The sequence below is a fragment of the Rhincodon typus genome, chromosome 19 (genome assembly GCF_021869965.1).
Source record: "Rhincodon typus isolate 14 chromosome 19, sRhiTyp1.1, whole genome shotgun sequence".
Taxonomy (NCBI): Eukaryota; Metazoa; Chordata; class Chondrichthyes; order Orectolobiformes; family Rhincodontidae; genus Rhincodon; species Rhincodon typus.
Window position 1 is genome coordinate 16,057,682 of NC_063350.1, and position 22,276 is coordinate 16,079,957.

The 22,276-nt window shown below is 39.7% G+C and overlaps 1 protein-coding gene across 7 annotated transcripts in view; it reads left to right on the top strand.

Moving 5' to 3' along the window:
• The first annotated feature begins 792 nt into the window (after positions 1-792).
• Positions 793-22,276, top strand: part of LOC109927129 (protein LSM14 homolog B) — a 29,291-nt gene continuing 7,807 nt past the window's right edge. Inside the window, exons 1-7 of one of the 7 annotated variants that reach the window (XM_020527040.2) lie at positions 793-1,098; positions 4,878-5,032; positions 5,721-5,859; positions 7,225-7,365; positions 17,135-17,293; positions 17,507-17,587; positions 21,458-21,619. In XM_020527040.2, coding sequence (XP_020382629.1) covers positions 978-1,098; positions 4,878-5,032; positions 5,721-5,859; positions 7,225-7,365; positions 17,135-17,293; positions 17,507-17,587; positions 21,458-21,619 — 958 coding nt within the window. In that variant the 5' untranslated portion in view covers positions 793-977. The remainder of the gene's footprint in view (positions 1,099-4,877; positions 5,033-5,720; positions 5,860-7,224; positions 7,366-17,134; positions 17,294-17,506; positions 17,588-21,457; positions 21,620-22,276) is intronic. The other 6 variants (XM_048608250.1, XM_048608251.1, XM_048608252.1 and 3 more) reach the window with 6 other exon arrangements.

Sequence of the window (22,276 nt, forward strand, 5' to 3'; positions counted from 1 at the left end):
ATGCCTGTTTTTTGGAGCAAGCACATTTTCATTGTGAAGAGGGACTGCTCAGTAATTTAACAAGATTGCTAACAAGATTGGGAGGGAAAAGGGCTGAGGAATTAATGCATAAGCTGATTTTGTGCTTCTAACTGATATCTGGTATATAAATATAAGCATCAAAAGGCTCTTTTAATGCAATTAAACAGTCCTCTCACCTCTAACAGTGGATTCAAAAATAACGTCAATATATGCAGTGTCACTTTGAAGGAGAATTGTTGGTATAGGCTCGAAAGATCCATGCTCACCAGTATAATTATTCTTAATCAAACTGTTCAGACATGATATGACACACCTCTGGGACATGCGAAACTTGGACCCAGATCTTTTTTTGTTGCTGAGATAGGGGCCGACGGCGTGGGTTCAATACCCGCACTTGTTGAGATTTACCGTGAAGGACTCTCATTCTCAACTTCTCCCCTCACCTGAGGCGTGGTGATCCTTAGGTTAAACCACCACCAGTTGTCTCTCTGATGAGAGAGCAGCCCTGTGGTCTGGTAACTATGGCGACTTTACATTTAGCGACACTACCTCTACACCACGAGACCGTTAGACTCACCATTATAGAGAGGGTAAACATATGTCTACTGAATGTGACAAGTACCTGTCACCTGCCCGGACTTGGGCAGAACATGTGGGTGCAATGGCAGACCGCCGACCTGCAGGTGCCGCTGGAGTTGGCGGGACGGTCCCATAGTCCCGGGAGAGGGATTGGAAGGCGGTCGCAGTGACAGTGACGCCTTATTTAAGCGCCGCCAGGCGGGGTGGGAGGGAGGTGGGATTCTGGTGTTGTGCAGTTGCGGGTAAAGAGAGTGTGAGTGAGTTATTGAGGCAGGGTGGTGTTTTGGGGGGGAAAAAAAAGGAAGCGATTTTGCATTGGCTGCAGGGCGGGAGGGTTTTAAAAAAAAGGGGGAAATCGACCGGTTTTGGCCGTCACCATGAGCGGCGGGACGCCGTACATCGGCAGCAAGATCAGCCTTATCTCTAAGGCGCAGATCCGCTACGAGGGCATCTTGTATACCATCGACACGGACAACTCCACGGTGGCCCTGGCCAAGGGTGAGTGCGGGCTTCTGGCGCCTTCCTATTGTGCCACTGGGAGGCGTGGGTGTGGGTGTGGGGCCTCACTCACCCTTGAGGCATATTTATCTCCCAACCTTATACCCGGTCGGAAGAACATGGCCTTATTTGTTTTGCCCGTCTGTCCAATTACCGATGGCGCCTTTTGTCCTATTTTTGCCACCCGTCAGTTGGGTAGATGTTTTAGGCTCCCAAGCCTGTTTGGATCCCCCTGCACTTGGTGTTTGGGGGAGGGGAGAGTCCACTTGTTTTCAGAATTTACTTTTTTGCTCCTTTCTCCACGGCACGGATGAATTGTTGAATTCGTATCATTTCCAGTTCTTCTGCAGAGATACGTAGACTTGTTTATGGGAGTTTGCATTATTTGAGGGTTTTACATGCAGTAAATGGGTCGAAATCAAGTGACCACCCACCCCTACTGTCCGTGTGAGAAATCACGGGTTGGTGGTCGACGAAGTCGGAAGGGGCATTCATTGCTTTTAAAATATCCCAAACTGTTATGATAGTACGTAGAATATGTTTGTAGCTCCGATACTCTTCTTTCTCCTCTCCCCCACCCCCCGAGAGGCCTGGAATATAAGTTAGTGCTCGATCAAGTGGCGATGTCCAAAATAATTACAGTATTAACTTACGGTAATATTCATTCTAAATCTGCATTGGAACCAGCTGACTTTTTTCTAATTGTGCTACAGGCAACATCCTCAATCTCTTCTGTCCAATGTTATCCACTAAAGACAGATGCAGCGTTTTCACTCATTACCCTAACTATGCCCTCTCCCTTCAACATTTCCCTTGACGTTTAGCTTTCCCCTCGTTTTGACAAAGTTTTCCCTAATTTTTCTTCGCTTTTTACCCTTTAATTTCTAATTCTCAACTGCATATTGTGTTCTACACGACTTTTTCCTGTATGAACTTGTTGACCACTAAGCATTGTGTTTTTAACGTCGTTTTCATCAATTATTTAGGGAGCTACAGCTTTGCATTTTTGTCCTTCTCATTGTGCTTGTTTTTACTTAAGGCCTCCCATTGCTCACCTGTTTTTGAAATTTTGTTTCCAGTTAACTTCTTGATTTATTCCTTATCTTTTTCATAACTATTCTAAACCAAATGTGAGCACTGCTTTCCTAGATGTTCTTTCTGCAACATGTTGCACCTGCTACAGATCATTCCCCAGAACTAGATTTCATGCTGGTTCATTCCATGTTGGGTTTTTAAATGGTCAATTAAAGTGAAGACAGTTATCTGAATGAAGTTACCAAAACAGGGAGAAAGTCTGTTCCTACCTGGGTCTTGCGGATTCCTTTTCCTCTCCATTCCCCAAGCAGCAGTAACATGGCATCTTGGTGAATTAGGGGTATCATTCATGACTTATAGATGTAAGAGTAATCTTTTTTGAAAAATAGATTTGTGTAATGTCAGCTTATAATTAATATAACAATTGTATTAGAGCTTTAAGACAGTTGAGGTTTGATTAACCCAAGTGTACCGCAAACGTGGCTCATCTGTATTACTCTTTCAGATCATTCCTTTTCACAAGCTGCCAGGGTTAGTTTTGAAACGTTTAACTTTATTAAATTTTGACTAGCTCTACCCAAAATAGATGGGCCTTTCTGCTCAAGTGTGATTGCTTTGCCTTTGTCTGGTAAGTGCTGCATGGTCTGCAGACTTTTACCTTTAAAACTGCAACTGTATAACTGTACATGTTGTTTATGTTGCAGAAATCAAAACAATTGACATCGTATTGTTGCTGATCTACCAGTAACAATTTGCTTTTTGAAATGTTTTTGCCCTGCAATAGTAATGCTTCCCAATTTGAATCCTATGGAATGCTAAGCTATCTCATTGCTGTCTGTGATTTGGGTTGATTCTCTCCTAATGAGAATGTACTATTTATGTATAGACTATTTCACTTTTGCTTAATCTGAGGTAATTTGACATTATTCCCTGATTCAGTTATCTTACTAACTAGCTAGTTTTACTGATTGACTGACTAATCTTTGCACCTGAAACTCATTGAGTTTCTGAGGGAAGGGTCACTGGACCCAAAACGTTAACTGATTTTTTTCTTCACAGATGCTGCCAGACCTGCTGAGCTTTTTCAGCAACTTTGTTTTTGTTCCTCATTGAATGGATGTTTTGAAATTCAGAACCTTTTAAACAGGTTACTTTTTAGGAATGGCTTTCATTACCCCTTCTGAAAAGTAATTTGAATATATGTTTTAAGTTTAACTAATTCTTGTTATGTGGAATCATGGAATCTTTGTAGACCTGTCAAGAATGTACTAGATCAGAGAATCTATTCAAGGGAATACTGTTATATTGTGGATTTATTTGCAACAGGAAAGAAATGTGGCCAGAAAAAACTTGAGGATGGCTGTCTCAAGTGAAACTGGTGGTTGCTTAGAATGGATGTGAGACAAGGTCTGATCCCTCATTTAAAGAACTATGCTCTTGGTCAACATTATGCATTGTGCTCAATATTGAAGATAATTGTTAATTGTTTTGTAAACTCAATTTGATATTGTTTCTTGAAGGCCCAAGAAGCAAGTGACTCCATTTTGATTTAACCTATTCGCCATCTCCTTACCTCCCCCTCAATTCTGATGGTTTGCCTTGCCTGTATGGACTTTGCTTGCCAATATTTGGTAATTAATAGTGGTAGTTGGTTTTTAAAGGAAGGAAAAATTGTCATGGTGATTTTAGTGGGAAAGTTGCTCAGTTGTGTGGTAGTACTTCTGGCTATTTAAAAGGAAATGATTAGGTGTAGTATTTGATGCCAATGAGGCAGTGTGCCATTATGTAATAGATGCATGTCACTCACTTAAAGGTTAGATGCATCAAACTCCATGAATGGTTTGAGTTTAAAGGAATTTAGGCCAAATGCTGGGAAGTGACACTAGGTCAGATTGGGATGTCTGGTCGGCATGGACAAGCTGGACTGAAGGATCTGTTTCCTTGCAGTATGACTTTGATTCTGCTCAAAGACCTGTAAATGACATGGTTCTGACTTGATCATAAAGATGGTAAGGAATCAATGTACTGGACTGTACTCGGCAATTCTACAAGGCAGTGTGACTGAGCTAAAAGGACAGAGATTGGGATTGGCTTGATGGTGAAACATTCTCTGTCATAAGTGATATGAAACTGATCACAGCTGTAGGATTTGAAAGATATGCAGTTTAATGCTGAAATCCTGACCATGCAGTCTCGTTGCTTTTCAAATTAGTGGGGTTAGTTCCCCTTCTCCTAACATGTTGAGTAAATGTTCTTGTCACAAATCATTAGATTAGTGCTTACCACTGCCCTCAAAAGAAAGTTTTTGCTCTGTCACTGCAAGCTCTGAGCCATTAAACACATTACTATTATCTTCGGAATTGGAGGCATGTGGTCAGTTTCTGGCTGTGAACTCACTTGCAGAAAAGCATTGTGACATCATACACGGACTTAAAAATACCGTTACGCTTGTGGAATGTAGTTTTAACCACTGAATTATGTATATTTTAACCTTTTTTAATTCCAAATGCTGATCGCTATGGCAAATGAAAGGATCTCAATCTTCTGATTGTAGCCAGATGTTAGTTTCTTGTTGTAGAAAGACATTTGGATCTTGAAAAATGACTGCAGTTGTCACTTTTTAATAGGAATTATCATTTTCATCTTGATTTCAAGATAGCTTCAAGCTTTAACTGGTATTTATGAAACCACGAAATTTTGTTGGGTTAGATCTGAATTAAGACATTTCACCTTTGCTTTGGTAGTGCGATCATTCGGAACAGAAGACCGCCCCACAGACAGACCTGTCGCCCCAAGAGATGAAATCTATGAATATATCATCTTCCGTGGCAGTGATATCAAAGATATTACTGTCTGCGAACCTCCCAAACCACAACCCCAAGATCCTGCAATAGTACAGGTGAATTACTGAAATTATTCAATACTAAGATATCAAGCATTTTTGGTACAACTGTCAGCTTCATTCCAGTTGCTAGATGTCAGTAAACTGTGAAAATTTGTTTAGATGGATTGATATCTACCACTTTTTTCAAAAAAAAAAATCTATTTACTCATCTTATTTAGCTTTGTTATGGAAATGTTCCATCTCTTTAAGGTAGGTAGACATTCATTTCTTGAAGTGGAACCTAAAGACTTTTTTCACATTCATCCACTGATACCTTGGGCCAGTGTCCATGGGCATTGATGTAACTCTGCAACTTAACTTTCTTAGTTAAACCTGTAAAAATCCAGTTTAGCTGTCTTGTTTCCAGTGTGTGAAGTACCATTCTTTACAAGAATTTTGTTTTGTGAAGACATTGGCCAGACTTAGACATTTATACACGGCCTTTGGATGTAAAAGTAAATCAAACTACTGACACCAATATGCTACACTGAACTCTTAGCTACTCATGGTTTTACTTCAAAAATGTAGACGGCAATTCCTTTTTGATGGGATAAAGATTGTGCCCATTCAAGTCTTTATTGTTTTGCCAATGTCTTTTTTCATGTGAAAGCGTGTAATTAAGTTTTACACTTAATTGTAGGGAAAAGCGATTATATTGTCTGTACCTGTAACAGTCTCAGTAACAACAGCATCTTCCTTCTAGTCTTCGTTGAGTGCTTCGTCAAACACTTCATTTCAGCCTCCAACGTCATACAGTCCATTCCGTAGTATGACTCCATATAACCAGTTTGCTGGAGGAGGATCTCTGGTTGGACAGCAGTATGGCAGCTCTGTGGGTCTAGGTTTGTGTGCTTTCTTTATTTGCTGAGCAATACATCTGATGAATTAACGGTTTTACATTGAATTGCACTTTTTGTTTAGATTATGATGAAGTTAACAATTTTTGAGCAGAATTATTGGAAGTATCAATAAATAATAGCCTGACAGATTTTACATTCTTGAACTAGCAAATAACTAGTAATTAAAACTTTTGAATGTTTGACAAGTCTTAGATTTTAAAATTTAGATGTAGCAAACCAACTTTCTGACCAAACTTTTAATTTCCAATAAAATAAGATTCATCCCCTGTCAGTGATTAATTTGAATTTACAGCTGTAATTTTTAAGTGACCACTTGGTACTAACCACTGGAACATACACAACCTCTTCAAATTGTTACCAGTGGAGTTGCTCAAGCCTTTAATTTTGCTTTCTGAAATACTTATGTCTGACTTTAATTCCTTTAATATTAAGGATGTCCCTTAACATCTCAGTGTCAATCTGTAAAAGCCTTCAATTGTTAAGTTTATCATTGTACCTTCATACATGTTGAAAACATTGTGCACAAAATTGTAAATAGCTTAATCCTTTTTTACAATTCAGTTAGTGCAACTGTCAAATTCTGGGAGTGAATATTAGGTAATATCAAATATGTTGAGGTAGGATTTTTCATTACTAAACTTGTTTAACTACTTTGAGTAATTCAGTTTACCAATTTAGTTTAGTATTTATTGAGCCTTGAAGCCAGACCCCTTTTAATCCTAAGACTAAAAAGTTCTGGTTAGTTTCAACTTAACCATTTGTCTGTATCTATAGATTTTTTGACTTGATGTAATCTGAGATTGGATTTGTAGAGACCATTGAGGTTAACAATTGATATGCTATGAAAATATTTATTGTAAAACTAACAAGCTGGAGTAGTGCAAGTGCATTCAAGCTTCATTCTGTGCAATAATAGTGCATCCAGTTTAGGTGAGAATTGGGATTCACTTTGTAATAGGACAGCAAGCATGACTTAAGTAATTTGGAAAAATACTTCATTATCTGGGAAACCTCCAACTCTTTGGGAGGACTGCATTGTATTCTTGACTTTTTTACTTCAAGTAATAGTTAAATGTTCTTGCCTGGATGTTCTTCAACTATCAACACATGATTCTGACTTTTTTGCTAATTGCATACTTGCACTACTCTGATTTTGCCCTTGCATTTTCACCAAGTGGTGTATAATTGGTTATTCTGAAAAGTTTTCTACAGGTTTTGATGCTAGATGCATATGAGGTTATTGTAAATTGTCTCTGTAGAATTTGAGGATACATAATAACTTTAATATTAAAATTTGGCAGCATTGATCTTCTGGTTCCCTTTTTTTTCCTTCCTGAACTTTAACAGGATGTTCAACACCCACCCAAATCACAACTGTTTCTCACTCCTCCAGTACTGATAGTCCTCCCTCACCACAACCAGCCTTTACAGAGCTTGAAATACCACCTGATCCAGCACCCTTGCAGAAAAGCCAACTGATTCCTCAGGGTAACGTCTGACTGTAGTGTGCTTAGGTTGTTTATCTGTTACTTCAATGCTAAGCAGTTGTCAACCTGTCTTAGTTTAAAATGTCTATGTACAGCATGTGCTGGTTTGGAGTTTTATTGTTGAAGCAACTTTTATTTTAACTCGCCATCTTTTGAGCCATGCCATGATGAAACCTGCTTATGATCATACTTGCAGAATTCCAAAACAGCAGTTCAAACGGATCCTACTCATTCTGAGTTGCACCTAAATTGACAGCAGCATGATATGATTTTATGCATCCAAATGTGCAAACCTTCCAAGGAAAATTGTTAAATGAAGATTCAGTTTTGTTAACGTTGATTTGCTTGCCTTGTTTCTACTGTTTTGGAACCTTGTTGCTAATGTCTTTAGTTTGCTTCGTGAATTTCTGCCTCTTTTTATAAACCAACATTAACATTTAACTGGCAAGCTTATAAGTGGTGAATATGGACAAATGATTTCTTAGAAATTTTTAGTAATTTGAAATTCTGAACATTTTATTTGAAGCTGCCATTTATTGTAATCAAAGCTACTTGAAATTCCTTTTTTGTAAAACATTTTATTGAATTAGTTGCTTTGGATTAGGCATGTATGGTGTGCCATCTTGCTAGCAACATTACTTGTAATCTCCTTGCTGTACTATAGATTCCATTACGAAGGAAATAGTAATTAGTGGAAGCAGACTAGTGCAAATAGCAACATAGGCCATTTGGTTGCTCATCTTGTTTTGGTCGAAGCTCCAATATAGTTTACTAGCATTAGCTTTTGAGTTGACTTTTTAAGATATCCTGTATTTTAATGTGAAGCAAGGTTGAGCCCTCCAGTAACCACTCGGTTGCAAATTTCCATTGGAAAGTTTCTAGAATTTTGATAATGTATTTCTTTTGTATGTATATTCCTTCAGAAACTAAATGATTTCAATAATAGTGACAATACTCTGGGTTCTAGATATCTGAATGGTGATTTATGGAATATCAACAGTGGCTTCAATGTGAAGAATTAGGGTTTGCCATGAGTATCTGCTCAAGCTCCCTTAGTCGCTGGGGTGGTGGTGGTGTGAAAGTGACATACGTGGCAGGCTAGTTATGAAGGTTAGATTCAGGGAGAGATAATAAGAACTGCTGATGCTGGAGTCAGATAAGTATGGAGCTGGAGGAACACAGCAGGCCAGGCAGCATCAGAGGAGCAGGAAAGCTAACGTTTTGGGTCGGAACCCTTCATTTCTGATGGCCTGCTGTGTTCCTCCAGCTCCACACTTATGCTACTGCCTTATGATCTGTATTAGCATTGTCTTCAGCATGTGTATGTATCTCCAGTTCAAATGAATTAATTGTAGAGCACTTTGTCCTAATTATTCAATAGTAGGTGAAACTGGCACAATACTGTGCCATGTAATTTAGCCCATTCAGTGTTTTTTAGTGGTATTAAATAGAATGTCAGTGCACAAGTGGAATTGGAATAAGGGGAGACAAAAGGTTCACAATGTAGTTTCTATCTGCATTTAATTTGCTCACGGTACAGCTATTATTTCACCTTTGCTGCCTTGACTGAAAATCCAGTCCCAGTATTAGTACATGTACAGTGTGAAGTCAGGTGTATATGGACTTGAGAAATTCTGCACTCTGAACATGTCACCTGATTCTTGATGCCTCTGGATACCATTTTAGGTTAAGGATGGCAGGGAGCTGGTAACTGGCACAACTCAATTTCATTAGTTGAGTGTATTGTTAAGCTTGAAAACCAGTTAGCAATTTTGAAACCGGAAGAAGGAGAAACGATATGTCAGATTTGTTGAGCTTGGCTGTGTTGTGAACACAGTTAGAGACCTATTTGTACTCTTCAATGTAATGTGAAAATGTTGTTTAATTGGAGAATGCAATTCAGTTTTTTCAATGCAGTAGCATAGAAATTACAATGCCAGATCTGAGGGTTTGGTTGTTTGTTTTTTTGAGGGGATTTGTTTGGAGCTTTGAGGTGCATGAACCTGCTTGCATCATTTGTGTATCAAGTGACTTGAAGATCTCAAACTAATTAATAGGTAAAGTTGTTTGGATGAGAGCAGCCTCCCCTGATATTTTTAGAGGGTAACATTAAACTCTAGGTTGGGAGGCTGTCAAATGCAGAGTGGCACTGCAAGTGAAAAGAAATACTATCAAAGACACCAGGTGTTGCTGTCCAAGAGTTTATTACCTGGAAATAACAGCAATGGTGCTGTTGATGATGGATCTATCTTAATGGTTAATCTTATTGTGCCCTACACCATGACGTGAGGCTTTCCAATACGCTTTCCAGCTCCAGGTTACTGGTGCTGAACATGTATGTATCTCTTGTTCCAGGGAACAAGAGCAAACCTGGGAGATCTCATTTCACAACTCGCGCCATAAGGCAAATGGAACATGCCCTTTTCTTTGGGAGGTCGGGTGACTGCTATCAATCTTTAGGTCCGTGTGACGGGAGGCTTTCCTCAGGTTCACAGTTTGTGATTATACCCACAAAGTTGTCAAAGGACCAACCAGACAGCAAGCTAGATTTTTGAAGCTTCCACTTGCAATGCCCAGCTCATGTGACTATTAAATCACATATTACAAGTTTCACATTTTGCTGGCAGCACTCACTAATACCATTATCCTTTGACAGTCCCTTATGCCAATTATATTAAACTTAATATCAATGGTGGTTGCTATAGGGAAAAATTATTCCTGTGTGTGGGACCTAATAGCACCTAGCTATGAATATGGAAATCAGTTACAGCCCATGACATCTAGTAATGCGTGCCTGCATTAATCTGACCATTGCCATTGAAGAGTGACCTTTTATGCTTCAACTGCAGATTTATTTGGTGCTCGAGTTATGTATGAGCTCCTGTCCCTTTGTTACCCAGCTGCAACTGAACAATTGAAAGCTGCATCGTTGATTATCAGCATTGGTGAGCTGGACCAGTCCGCTACTCATCTGAGCACTTTCATTCTGCTTTAAGCAGATTTATCCAGGATTCTCTGTTAAGAGGCTGCTCTCTGTCGCCAATTCCAGCCACACGCAGTGCTACTGTCTTCACCGCCCCATGCTCATTTTCAAATGATGTAAGACTTTGGTGTAGAGGGAAAAATGCAGCAAGACCTAAGGTTTGCTCAGATCATTCTTAATCCCTCTACAAAGTTAGAGGCCTGTCACTCAGCTGTTGCTTGGCATTTGCCCTTCACTAAGCACTTCCAGCATTGGCCTCCCCTGTTGTACTCCAATTTGTTTTATACTTGATGGCCAAAATATTTTTGAAGTGAGAGGCTTTTTTGGTGTTTTTATTTTTTACTCTAATTTCATTTTTAGGCTGGCTTATTCTAATTTCTATGTCCTGGCTATGGATAAATATTGAGAGGTCACTTTGGAGTTTCTTTGACCAATTGTGGTCAGAAACCAATCTGATTCTAAAATGGTGGTCTTCCCATTCCATCCACAAATTAATCTTGCTTGTAAAGGATTTTACAAGCATTTTAAAATGAAACCTACACTAATTTATAGTGCTAATCAAACAATTTTATAGCTATTTACCTTTGAAAGCTGTGGCTATTTTCTGTAATTTGATAAACTTTAACTGAGGTGATGGTGAATTCTGATTAATGCTTCTTTAAAAGTGACACTGCTGTGGCCTTGATTTGGTGATAAATACAAATGTAGCTGCGTTCTAAAAGAATATAAAATGCAGACAGGTATTTTTGAACCCCCCTCCTATTTATTGTCAAATATCCCTGGAGAGGTCATCAATCTGTCTACCTGTACAAGACAACAAGGTTAATGCTGGCCCCAATAGTTCATGCCCTGTTTACAATCAGAATCTGTTTCAGAAGGATATTATGATGACCAGGTAGTTTAAAACCAGGGGGTCACAGTTTAAGGATATGGGGTGAGCCATGAAGGACTGAGCTGAGGAAAAATCTCTTCACCCAGAGTGTGGTGAATCTGGGGGATTCTCTGCCATAGAACATGTTTGAGGTCAAAACATGAATGCTTTCAAGAAGGAGTTCTAGTTCTTGGGACTAGATTTCTCCTATGGTATACGGAGAAAGGAACAGAACACTAAATAGGATGATCAGGCCAAGCAGGCTGGAAGGGCCAAACGGCCGAGCTGACTTTTTTTTTGTTTGTTTTTTGTTTTTGTTTCTCAATTGGAAGTGGGCAATGCTGCCAAGAATGCATTTATTAGTGATGGGGGAAAGTGGCTAAGATTGTTTTTTAAACTGGAGATAATTTAACACTTGTGTATTACACCAGTTACTTTATTAGTCCAACTAAAGTTACCCAAATCTGGCTTTAAATAGTGTGGATTGCTTCATTTTTACAGAAACTGACCACTGGGTCAAACAATGGCTATTTGGAATAGCCTTGCATAGGAGGAAAGTTCCTTTCTGTCCGGGAGAAGCAAACTGCTGAGTGGTTCAATATCTAGATTTGCCCTAGATTTCTAAGTATCTAGAAATCTAAATCTACTTTTACAGTTTAAATTGGGACATGAAGAATTTGTAGGATATCAACAAAATAGTTCTGTATTATAAATTGCTATGCAATTCTGGACATCTATTATATGACATACTGTAGCATTGTTTAATTGGCATAAAAGTAACGTGACCAAAACTTATGCCTATGTAGCTACAAGTTGGAGTATTGGACATTTTTTTTATTAATTGTCAAACCCTTGATGGAACCCAGACTCTTGGGACTAAAGCAATATGTGCATGCTTGAAAGTGTTACAGCTGTAATATGAGAAGATGCATCTCTTTTTGTTGCAAAATGTAAAAATAATGCATCATTCTGCATAAATGTGATTCCAAAACTCCTTACAAGATGAGTGTAACTTTGCTCAAAAGAACATTAACATTTTGAAGCCATTTAATCTTTCAAATGCATTTTTTTGGGTGAGAGGTAGGGTGACTAAAGGGGAAGACAGTCCATGTTGTAACCAGGGAAGTAAAAATGGAACTAGACTCAATTTTCCATCCTGTTAGTATAGTTATTTGGGTTGGTGATGGCCTACTGGTATTATTGCTAGACTCTTAATCTAGAAACCCAGCTAATGTCCTGGGGATGGGGTTCGAATCCCACCACAGCAGATGGTAGAGTTTGAAATAAATTTCTAAAGTCTGGAATTAAAAATCTACTGATCACCATGAAATCATTGTCAATTGTTGAAAAAAAACCCATCTGGTTCACTGATTTTTTTCAGGGAAGGAAATCTGACATCCTCACCTGGTCTGGCCTACATGTGACTCCAGACCCACAGCAATATGGTTGACTCTCAATTGCACTCAAATGGTCTAGCAAGCCACTCAGTTGTAGCAATTGGTACAAAGTTTCAAAGAAATGAAACCAAGCGGATCACCTGGCATCAACCTAGGCACCGGAAAAGACACCAACAGAAACAGCCCTGTCGACCCTGCAATGTCCTCCTCGCTATCATCTGGGGATTAGTGCCAAAACTGGGAGAGCTGTCTCTCAGACTAGTTAAGCAACAGCCTGACAGTCATACTCTCAGAATCATACCTTGCCAACAATGTCCCAGACACCACCATCACCATCCCTGGATATGTCCTGTCCCACTGGCAGGACAGATGTGGCAGCACAGTGGTATACAGTCAGGAGGGTGTTGCTCCAGGAGTCCTCAACATTGACTCCGGACCCCATGAGGTCTCATGGCTTCAGGTTAAACATGGGCAAGGAAACCACCTGCTGATTAACATGTACTGTCTTCCCTCAGCTAATGAATCAGTACTTCTTAATGTTGAGCAATGCTTAGAGGAAGCACTGAGGATGGCAAGGGCACAAAATGTACTCCGGGTGAGGGTTTTCAACATCCACCATCAAGAGTGGCTCAGTAGCAGTACTACTGATCGAGCTGGTTTGGTCCTAAAGGACGTAACTGCTAGACTGGGTCTGCGGCAGGCAGTGACGGAACCAACGAGGGAAAAACATACTTGACTTCATCCTTACTATTCTGCCAGCTGGAGCTGCATCTATCCATGACTGTTGGTAAGAGTGACCATCGCATAGTCCTTGTGCAGACAAAGACCCACCTTCACATTAAGAATAACTTTGATTGTATTGTGTGGCACTATCACCATGCTAAATGGGACAGACTTCACACGGGTCTAGCAGCTCCACACTGGGCATCCAGGAGGTGCTGTGGACCATCAACAGCAGAATTGTACTCCACAATCTGTAACCTCATGGTTCAGTGTATCCCCCACTCAACCATTACCATCAAGCCAGGGGATCAGCCTAATGAGTGCAGGAGAGCATGCCAGGAGCAGCACCAATCATCCTGAAGATGAGGTATCAACCTGGTGAAGCCACCAAACAAGACTATTTGCATGCCAAATAGTGAAAGCAGCAAGTGATAGAGCTAAGTGATCCCCCAACCAATGGATCAGATCTAAGCTCTGCAGTCCTGCCACATTCAGTCATGAATGGTGGTGGACAATTAAACAATTCACTGGAGGAGGAGGCTCCTCAAATATCCCCATCCTTACTGATGGAAGAGCCCAACACATCAGTGCTGCGAGTGCTTCAGCCTTTTCTTCTGCAATCTTCAGCCAGAAGGGCCGAGCGGATGATCCGTCTTTAGCCTCCTCCAGTCATCCCCAGCATTACAGATACCAGTCTTCAGCCAATTTGATTCACTCCACGTGATATCAAGAAATGGTCGGAGACGCTGGATACCGCAAAGGCGGCGGGACCTGACAACGTTCCGGCAATAGTACTGAAGACCTGTGATCCAGAACTTGCCGCTGCCCTAGTACAGTTACAACACTGGTATCTATCTGGCAATGTGGAAAATTGCCCAAGTATGTCCTGTATACAAAGCAGGACAAATCCAACCTGCCCAATTACTGCCCCATCAGTCTACTCTCCATCAGTAAAGTGATGGATGGTGCTATCAGCACCTGCTCAGCAATCACATGCTCAGTGATGTTCAGTTTGGATTCTGCCAGGGCCACTCAGCTCCTGACCTCATTACAGCCTTGGTTCAAACGTAGACAAAAGACCTGAATTTCAGAAGTGAGGCGAGTGTGACAGCCCTTTTATCAAGGCTGCATTCACCCGAGGTGTGGCATCAAGAAGCTCCTAGCAAAATTGGAAGCAATGGACATCAGGGCAATCTGTCCGGTAGTTGGAGTCATACCTGTTGCATAGGTAGATGGTAGTGGTTTTTGGAGGTCCATCATCTCCAGGACATCTCTGCAGGAGTTCTTCAGGGTAGTGTCCTCAACCATCTTCAGCTACTTCATCAATGACCACTCCACCCACCCCCATCGTAAGATCAGAAGTGGGCATGTTTGCTGACGATTGCCCATTATTCAGCACCATTCGTGACTTCTCAGATACTCAAGCAGTCAGTGTTCAAATGCAACAAGATCTGAACCGTACCCACGCTTGGGCTGACAAGTGGCAAGTGACATTTGTGTCACACATACCAGGCAATAACAATCACCAATAAGAGGCAATCTAACCACCATCCCTTGACTTTCAATGTTGTTACCATCACTGAATTCCCCCACTATCAACATCCTGGGGTTATCGTTGACCAGAAACTCCACTGGACTTGCCACATAAACAGTGTCTACAAGAGCAGGACAGCAGCTAGTAATACTACAATGAATAACTCGCCTTCTAACTTCTCGAAGCCTATTCACCATCTACAAGGCACAAGTCAGGAGTGTGATGGAATACTCCCCACTTGCCTGGATGAGTGCAGCCCCAACAAGACTCGAGGCTTGACACCATCCAAGATAAAGCAGCCTGCTTGATTGGCACTCCATTCACAAGCGTCCACTCCCCCCTCCTCCTACACTCAGTAGCAATGTGTACCATCTGCAAGATGCACTGCAGAAATTCACCAAAGCTCCTCAGACAGCACCTTCCAAACCCACGACCGCTTCCATCTGGAACGACAAGGGCAGCAGACAAATGGGAATACCACCACCAGCGAGTTCCCCTCCAAGCCACTCACCATCCTGACTTGGAAATATATCACCATTCCTTCACTGGGTCAAATTCCTGGAATTTCCTCCCTAATGGCATTGTGGGCCAACCTGCAGCAGGTGGACTACAATGGCTCAAGAAGGCAACTCGCTACCATCTTAAGGGCAACTAAGGATGGGCAAGAAATGCTGGCCAGCCAGCAACGCTCACATCCCAGAAATTCTTTTTTTCTATTCATTTGTGAAGTGAGAAAGAAGGATGACTAGGATAGTTTATTGACTAGTGACATAGCATGCCACTTGTGATTTTGAAGACTGATAGGGCATAGGAGCTTAGGGAAGCTGGGCTCATTTGGGAAGCAACATATTCAGGACTTTTGTTAGCACAATTTTGCAAGAAAACTGGGCTCGAGAATTTGTGTTAATGGTGAAGATGCTTTAGTTTGAGTTTGTGACAGGCAGAGTAAACAGAACAAAGCCATTTAGTTTTGTTTTGACTTCAGTTTAGAGTGATACAAAGATTAGTTAACAAGCAGATTTTTCTCTTGGGTATTTCTTCCAATTCAGAGGAATCGATCAATTTAAGTTGTATTTGAGCCTCTGGAGTTTCCAAGCCAGAGAGGTTGGGATAGAAATCAAATTGTTAGAACTGTGGGTTAGGCCAGCAAAACTTGAAAAAAATAGTAAAATTAGTTGTACAGTTCAAAGTTAAACTTTTTGGATGTTATTTTTCTGGCATTGAATCTCTGCATTGGGCATTGTTGGGAGCATTTGAAACTTTAGGATGGTTCTGACTGAAGTATGTATATAGCTTTGCTTGTTTTACGCCTCTGTGATAAACTTCTGTTAAGAACATTGCAACCTCATGACTTTTTTTTGACTAACCGCCACAGTAACCGACTGCAAAACTAAATATGGTCTATCATTCTGGGATCTGGCTTCTCTAGTATTACAGTCACATGGAATCATAACAGTTGACTGTTTAAATGAAGACCAGGAGGGAACTTCTGTCAAATTTTGGCAGGTGAGTCTTGTGGAGAAACTAGTGAAGGATATTAGTGCAGGGGGGTTCTTGGAATGTATGCAATGACCTAGGGGAAGCAAGTGAAGTGACAAGCTGAAAGAATGGTACCAAATTTCAAAGTCAACACATTCCCATACTTGAAGATAAAGAAGATACGAGAGTAGGACTTAAGATGACTTTGTATATAGGAGAAGGTTTAAAGTGTTGACCCAACTAGTATGTAAAGTGACTACTCTTGTTAAATAGGACAGTTGCAGTGGACTAATGACGTAAGTTGTGAGAAAGCTGGTCTTTAATAATTTTTTTTGCCCTTATCTTAGTGATTTGTACTTTTAGCCCATAGTACAAATTATGTAATAGGGTGTTTCAGGAAAATGTACAATATCAATTCATAAAGCACTTTTTTTGCAAGAAGTTTTTCTGTTAACCCATTGTTAGTTTGACCAATGAGGATGTTTTCTGAGCTAAATTCAGACAAATTTAGAATTTTTGAACTAAAGCAGCACTAAATTTTTTTGGGTGTTCTAGGATTCAGTTGATTCCCAATGTATGCATTCATTGGCCTTCAGACTTTAAATGCATTAATCATTTTTCCAATAACTAACCAATGGCAACCCCTTAATTTATTACTGCTGTGTAATATTTGTTATTTCTTTTGCCCGTGTTATGCTTTGTTAAATGAAACCAGCATCTACAGTGCGTATAGTCTGTGCCCTGTATCTGTTGCAGACACTGAAGTGAATTTTGTCTATTCAGCAGCTACTGGTTTTCCGTTTTTGCCACCAAGGCAAAGTCCTATGGTAGAACAAGGTGTGCAGACGAGTCCTATAGAGGGTCTTAATCAGAAGAACTTGCAACAGGACAAAATCCCTGCCAGCATAAATCAGCAGTCTGTTGGACCAGAGCAAAGAAAAGGTAAAAGGTTTTTGGACCTATCGCATTAGCCATGTGAGGCATGAATTTTCATGTATAAATCTTGTTCGCAGTAAAATTGCTAGCAGTCAAATCTATTACCACTGTTCATTTGATAACTTGAGCCAGGCATTAATACACATTCAATGCAGTGGTATCATCCAGTTGCTGAATTCATAGTCCACGATTTCTACCATTCCTATCTTTTTCTCCCAGTTGTACAACCAACGCCACAGCCAAGTCAATCTCAAGTGAATGATGAAAATAAAAAACCTCAGCCTCAAAGGAGGAGATCAGGTAATCTATTCATCTACAGGCTTGTAGGTTTTACAAGACTCTTTTTAAAGCATGAGTTTTTAAGAATTTGGTTTCTTCAAAAGTAGCAACTGTTGTATAGTGTGCAGTGGATTCAGTGCTTAAATGCAAAACTGACACCTGAAAAGATGAAATCAGTAATTGCCTGTGAATTGATTATTTGATGCTCAAAATAGGATTGTAGTCAGTTTGTTCTGCATCCATGAGACAGGTTGTCATTTAAAACGTGCACATTTATCTGTAATCCAATTTCATTGTATCAATTTCCCAATTCTAACAAATTGACATTGTTTATCAGTTTGAAAGTCAGGTGAATTTAGGAGGCTGATGCAGGAGAAGGTGTTTTTGAAGAAAGCTTCATAAGTATGTATTGAAGTAAAGATGTCAAAGTAGTCTAAATGTTGATTCTGCATTTGGGTTAGTGGTTAGGAATGATGTAGGGCATCTTTCTTGGGATTGGCTGGGAATAGGGAATGCTCAGTCAGGAATAAGACGAAGAAATGGAAATGAAAAATGTGAAGTGACCCAGTGCGGATGTGATCTAAGCATAATTGAAGCTTATGATCCTTATTTCTTTTATCCAGAGATATTATCTTGCATGACTTTATTCCCCATCACCAAATCACCTGTTTCCTATTGATTTACATGCCAGTTAAGGGCAATGCAGACCATCAAAGAACAGGGAAAACTTGTGGTTTTTTAAATTTTCTAATCAACCTGTGCAGATGTTATCTCTCACCTGTAGAGCAGGTAGGACTTGAACTTGGGCTTCCTGGCCCAGAGGTTATAATCACTACCACTGTGCAAGAACCCTAGGCATATGGTCTTTTTTTAACCTTGAAAGAAGAAATGCACCTATGTAAAGTGCTGCATAAAATGAAGGATGATCAGAAGACTGGTGCAGGTGAAGAGAAGTGGTGCACAGTGACATTGCACTGTAGCAGGTAGATTCAAATGCAAGTTTAAGATTTGTCTCCAATATTTATAGGTCAAATTTATAGGTGTGTATTTAATTTCAAATTTAAGTAGATTTATTTCTTCAAATATTTTACTCCTTTTAGTCTTCTCTTCATTCCTCTTTTCCCTCTCTTTCCCCCCCCCCCCTTTCTGAAGAATGTAATTCTCATTGGCCAATGTTCCTCAATTAATCAACTGCACCAAAACCAGAATGGACCAAGGATTTGATGGTTTGTGGGTCTGGTGCATATATTGATTGCTATCAAAGATCATGTTATCTTTGTGTGAATCAAGTTGTTTGAGATACAAGGGTGATTAAAGAAATGCAAGTTTAGTTCTGCCCTCGGTCCATTTGTAGTTCTTGACACTTTATTTTAAAAATTGAATTGTAATAGATTATTATCTTGAGTTCACAATGTATCATCTGGCAGTTGCCATGTTCTGAGTTTGCATAATTAGTCTTGCATCTGATGGGCTATGACAGCTTTGACTTGAGCTCTGGTGTTGTCTAATTTGGAGTCTTGAGAAATGTAAGTGATCCACTGGACCTTGCTGCGTTGCTGCAGTATTTGAATTGCAGTTCTGTACACTTCTTCAAAAACAACAGATTTTTATGGTGAAGACATCATAGGGCCACTTCTGTACTGGGGTATAGAAATGGGCAGTCCAGACTGAACTGGAGCTTTCAGGGAGAATTCCTGTCCTGTCCAGGTTTGAGAATCTATTACCAATTTAATGTTGATCTAAGAGCTTGGACAAAATACTAGGAGGGCACGCTTAAAGGCAGAGTTTTTACAGCTCAAGAAGAGGCCTTTCAGCCTATTGAGTCATCAAGCATCTATTTATTCTAGTCCCATTTTTCATCCCTTGGTTCATTTAGTGTTTCAACTGCTGACTATCCTTAATTAGTCCTTACTTTTCCTAATGGTAATTTAACTCTGCTTTTTCTCCCCAGTAGTTACCATATCATCGATAGACTCACTGGCCTGTGTAATTTCCTAGGTTATCCCTACCACCCTCCTTGAATTATACCACATTAGCTGTCATCCACTTTAGGACCCCTCTTATGGCCTAAGAGGATATGAAAATTTCAGAGCCTTACAATTTTCTCTTGCCTCTCACAGCCTGGGAGATATCTCACCTATGCTTGGGGATTTATCCATTTTAAAGCCTACTAAAAACCCTGTAATACCTTCTCATACTTAGCAAATTTATTTCAAGTATGTAATAGTCCCTGATTTTCTCTGCCCGCATTGTCCTTCCCTAGAGTGAATAGAGATGTAAAGTACTTATTTAAATCCTCAGTTATGTTTTCTGCCTCCACAAAGATTGCCATTTTTGGTCCTTCAAAAGCCCCGCACATTTCCTTGCTTTCTTGTCCCTGATGGTTTAAAAAAAAATTGTCTTTTATAATATCTGCCAGTGTTCTCATGTACCTCTTGATCTTATCATATATCATTTTAAGTAACCCACTGTGCATTCAATTTTTCTGTAGTATCTGCTGTTTTGAGCCCTCTATCAACCATAAAGTTTATTATTTTTCTTTACAGTGTACATCTCTTGACATCAAGGTTTCTCTGGACTTGGTTTCACCTTCACATTTGTGGGAACATGTTGGACCCACACTGTCACTTCTATTTTCTTTGAATAACTCCCATTACTGAGGATTTTCTTGCAAGTAGCTGCTTCCAGGCCATATTGGCCTGATCATGTTAAAATTAACCTCTTTCTGGTCCATCTTTGTGCTTATCTAATATTAAATATCATTGAATTTTGTCATTGTTACCAAAATGCTCTTACCTCATGTCTGCTACTTGCCTTGTTCACTAAAATTAGGTCCAGCACCACCCCCCCTCGTAGGATTTTCTGCATGCTGGGTTACAAAAAGCTCTAGGGCACATTAAGAATTGTGTCCCTTCTAAGCCTTTCAACCTGTCTATCCCAGTTAACACTGAAGTCAAAATCCCCTATGGTTGTTATCCTATTACATTTTGCATTTGAGATTTAGTTACAAATCTAAAAAGAATCTTCCTGATATTTGAAGTCTTGACACCTGTTAGTATGTAACACCTGATTTTCTACTTGTGGAACTACCTTGATTCTATAGCTATGGATGGTTTGTCTCTGCTTTCTGAAAAGCTTCAATATGTACTAGAAAGGATATAATGCTGGAGAGGTTTCAGGAGAGATTAACCAGGATGTTGCCTGGTATGGAAGGTTTGAGTTATAATGAAAGGCTGGGATGACTTTGACTGGCACGTAGGAGGTTGAGAGGAGACCCTATTGAAGTTTGTAAAATGAGGGGTGTAGATCGAGTTAATGGTAATTGTCTTTTCCCTAGGATGGGGGATTTCAAAGTTAGAGAGCACACTTTTAAGGTAAGAGGAGAGATTTTAAAAAAACAGACATGAGGGCCAAGTTCTTTAAGTGTGGTTCACATGTGGAATGAACTTCTTGAAGTGGTAAATGTGGGTACAATTATGTTTAAGACATTTGGATAAGTACATTAATAGTTTTTGGAGGGATATGGACCTGGAGTAGGCAGATGGGACTAGCTCAGTTTGGGATTATGTTCGATGCAGATTGGTTGGACTGAAGGGACTGTTTCTGTGCTGCATGACTATTTCAAAATACTGAACTGATATCGAGACCATAAAGTCTATTGTGAAACAGTTAGCTATAGTTTACATATGTCCACATGTTCAACTGTTTCCTGCATCTGATTCCCAAGAATTTCTAGCCACAACTGACTAAAATCAGTCTTTAAAATTCACGTCGATTTTTAGCAAAGTTAAAAAAAGTTTTCTGTTTTGTGGAATATGGGAATGCTGCTTCTTTCAACTGGAGTTTAAAATTTCCACCTGATCTTACTGTAAGGAATTATAACTATTTTAGGCAACAGAAGAGTCAGGAACCGTGGAAGAGGGCAAAACTTTTCTGGAAACAATAAAGAAGCAACAATGAAATTTGAAGGCGACTTTGATTTTGAAAGTGCAAATGCTCAATTTAATAAGGAGGAGTTTGAAAAGGAGTTCCAAAACAAACTCAAAATTAAAGGTAAATTATCACACTTTTTCTCATAGTTTGACTGAAGTTACAATGAATTATGCAGAAACTTTATTGGATACTTTTTTAAAAAATGGGTGTTACTAGCACTTGTGATTTTAACTTCTGTTACTTTTAAAGACGATAGACACTTGAGCAGAATTTATATGGCATCTTTTAATGTGATAGGCATTCTGTAGGAACATTAATGCAGACACAACAGGTCAAATATCCTCTTCCCAACTAACAATTCTAAGATTTTTCTAGTCACCCAAGATATTAGGACAGATTATTTATGGAGTGCCGTAAAGTAAGGAAGCAAGATAAAGGAACTGAAGTGTCAGGATGGAATTTGAGTGAGGAGCTGAGGCAAATGACAGTATGATCACTTCTGGGACATGTTTGAAAATTGGGATGAGAATTAGATGAACACATCTTGAGGTTTGTGACTGGAGGTTGGGGAGAAATGGTAATTGAGGGTAAGAATTTAAAAATCAAAAAGACTACTTCACTGGGACTCATTGTAAATCAAGGAGTACAGATGTACAGAACCCTGTGTGAATTTGAAATTTGTTGGCAAAGTTTTAAATGGGGGGGTTAGAATTTGGGAGAGCTGTGAAGAGTGGTGGAATGGCATAGCCTACAAGTGTCCTGAGACCGGAAAGTTAT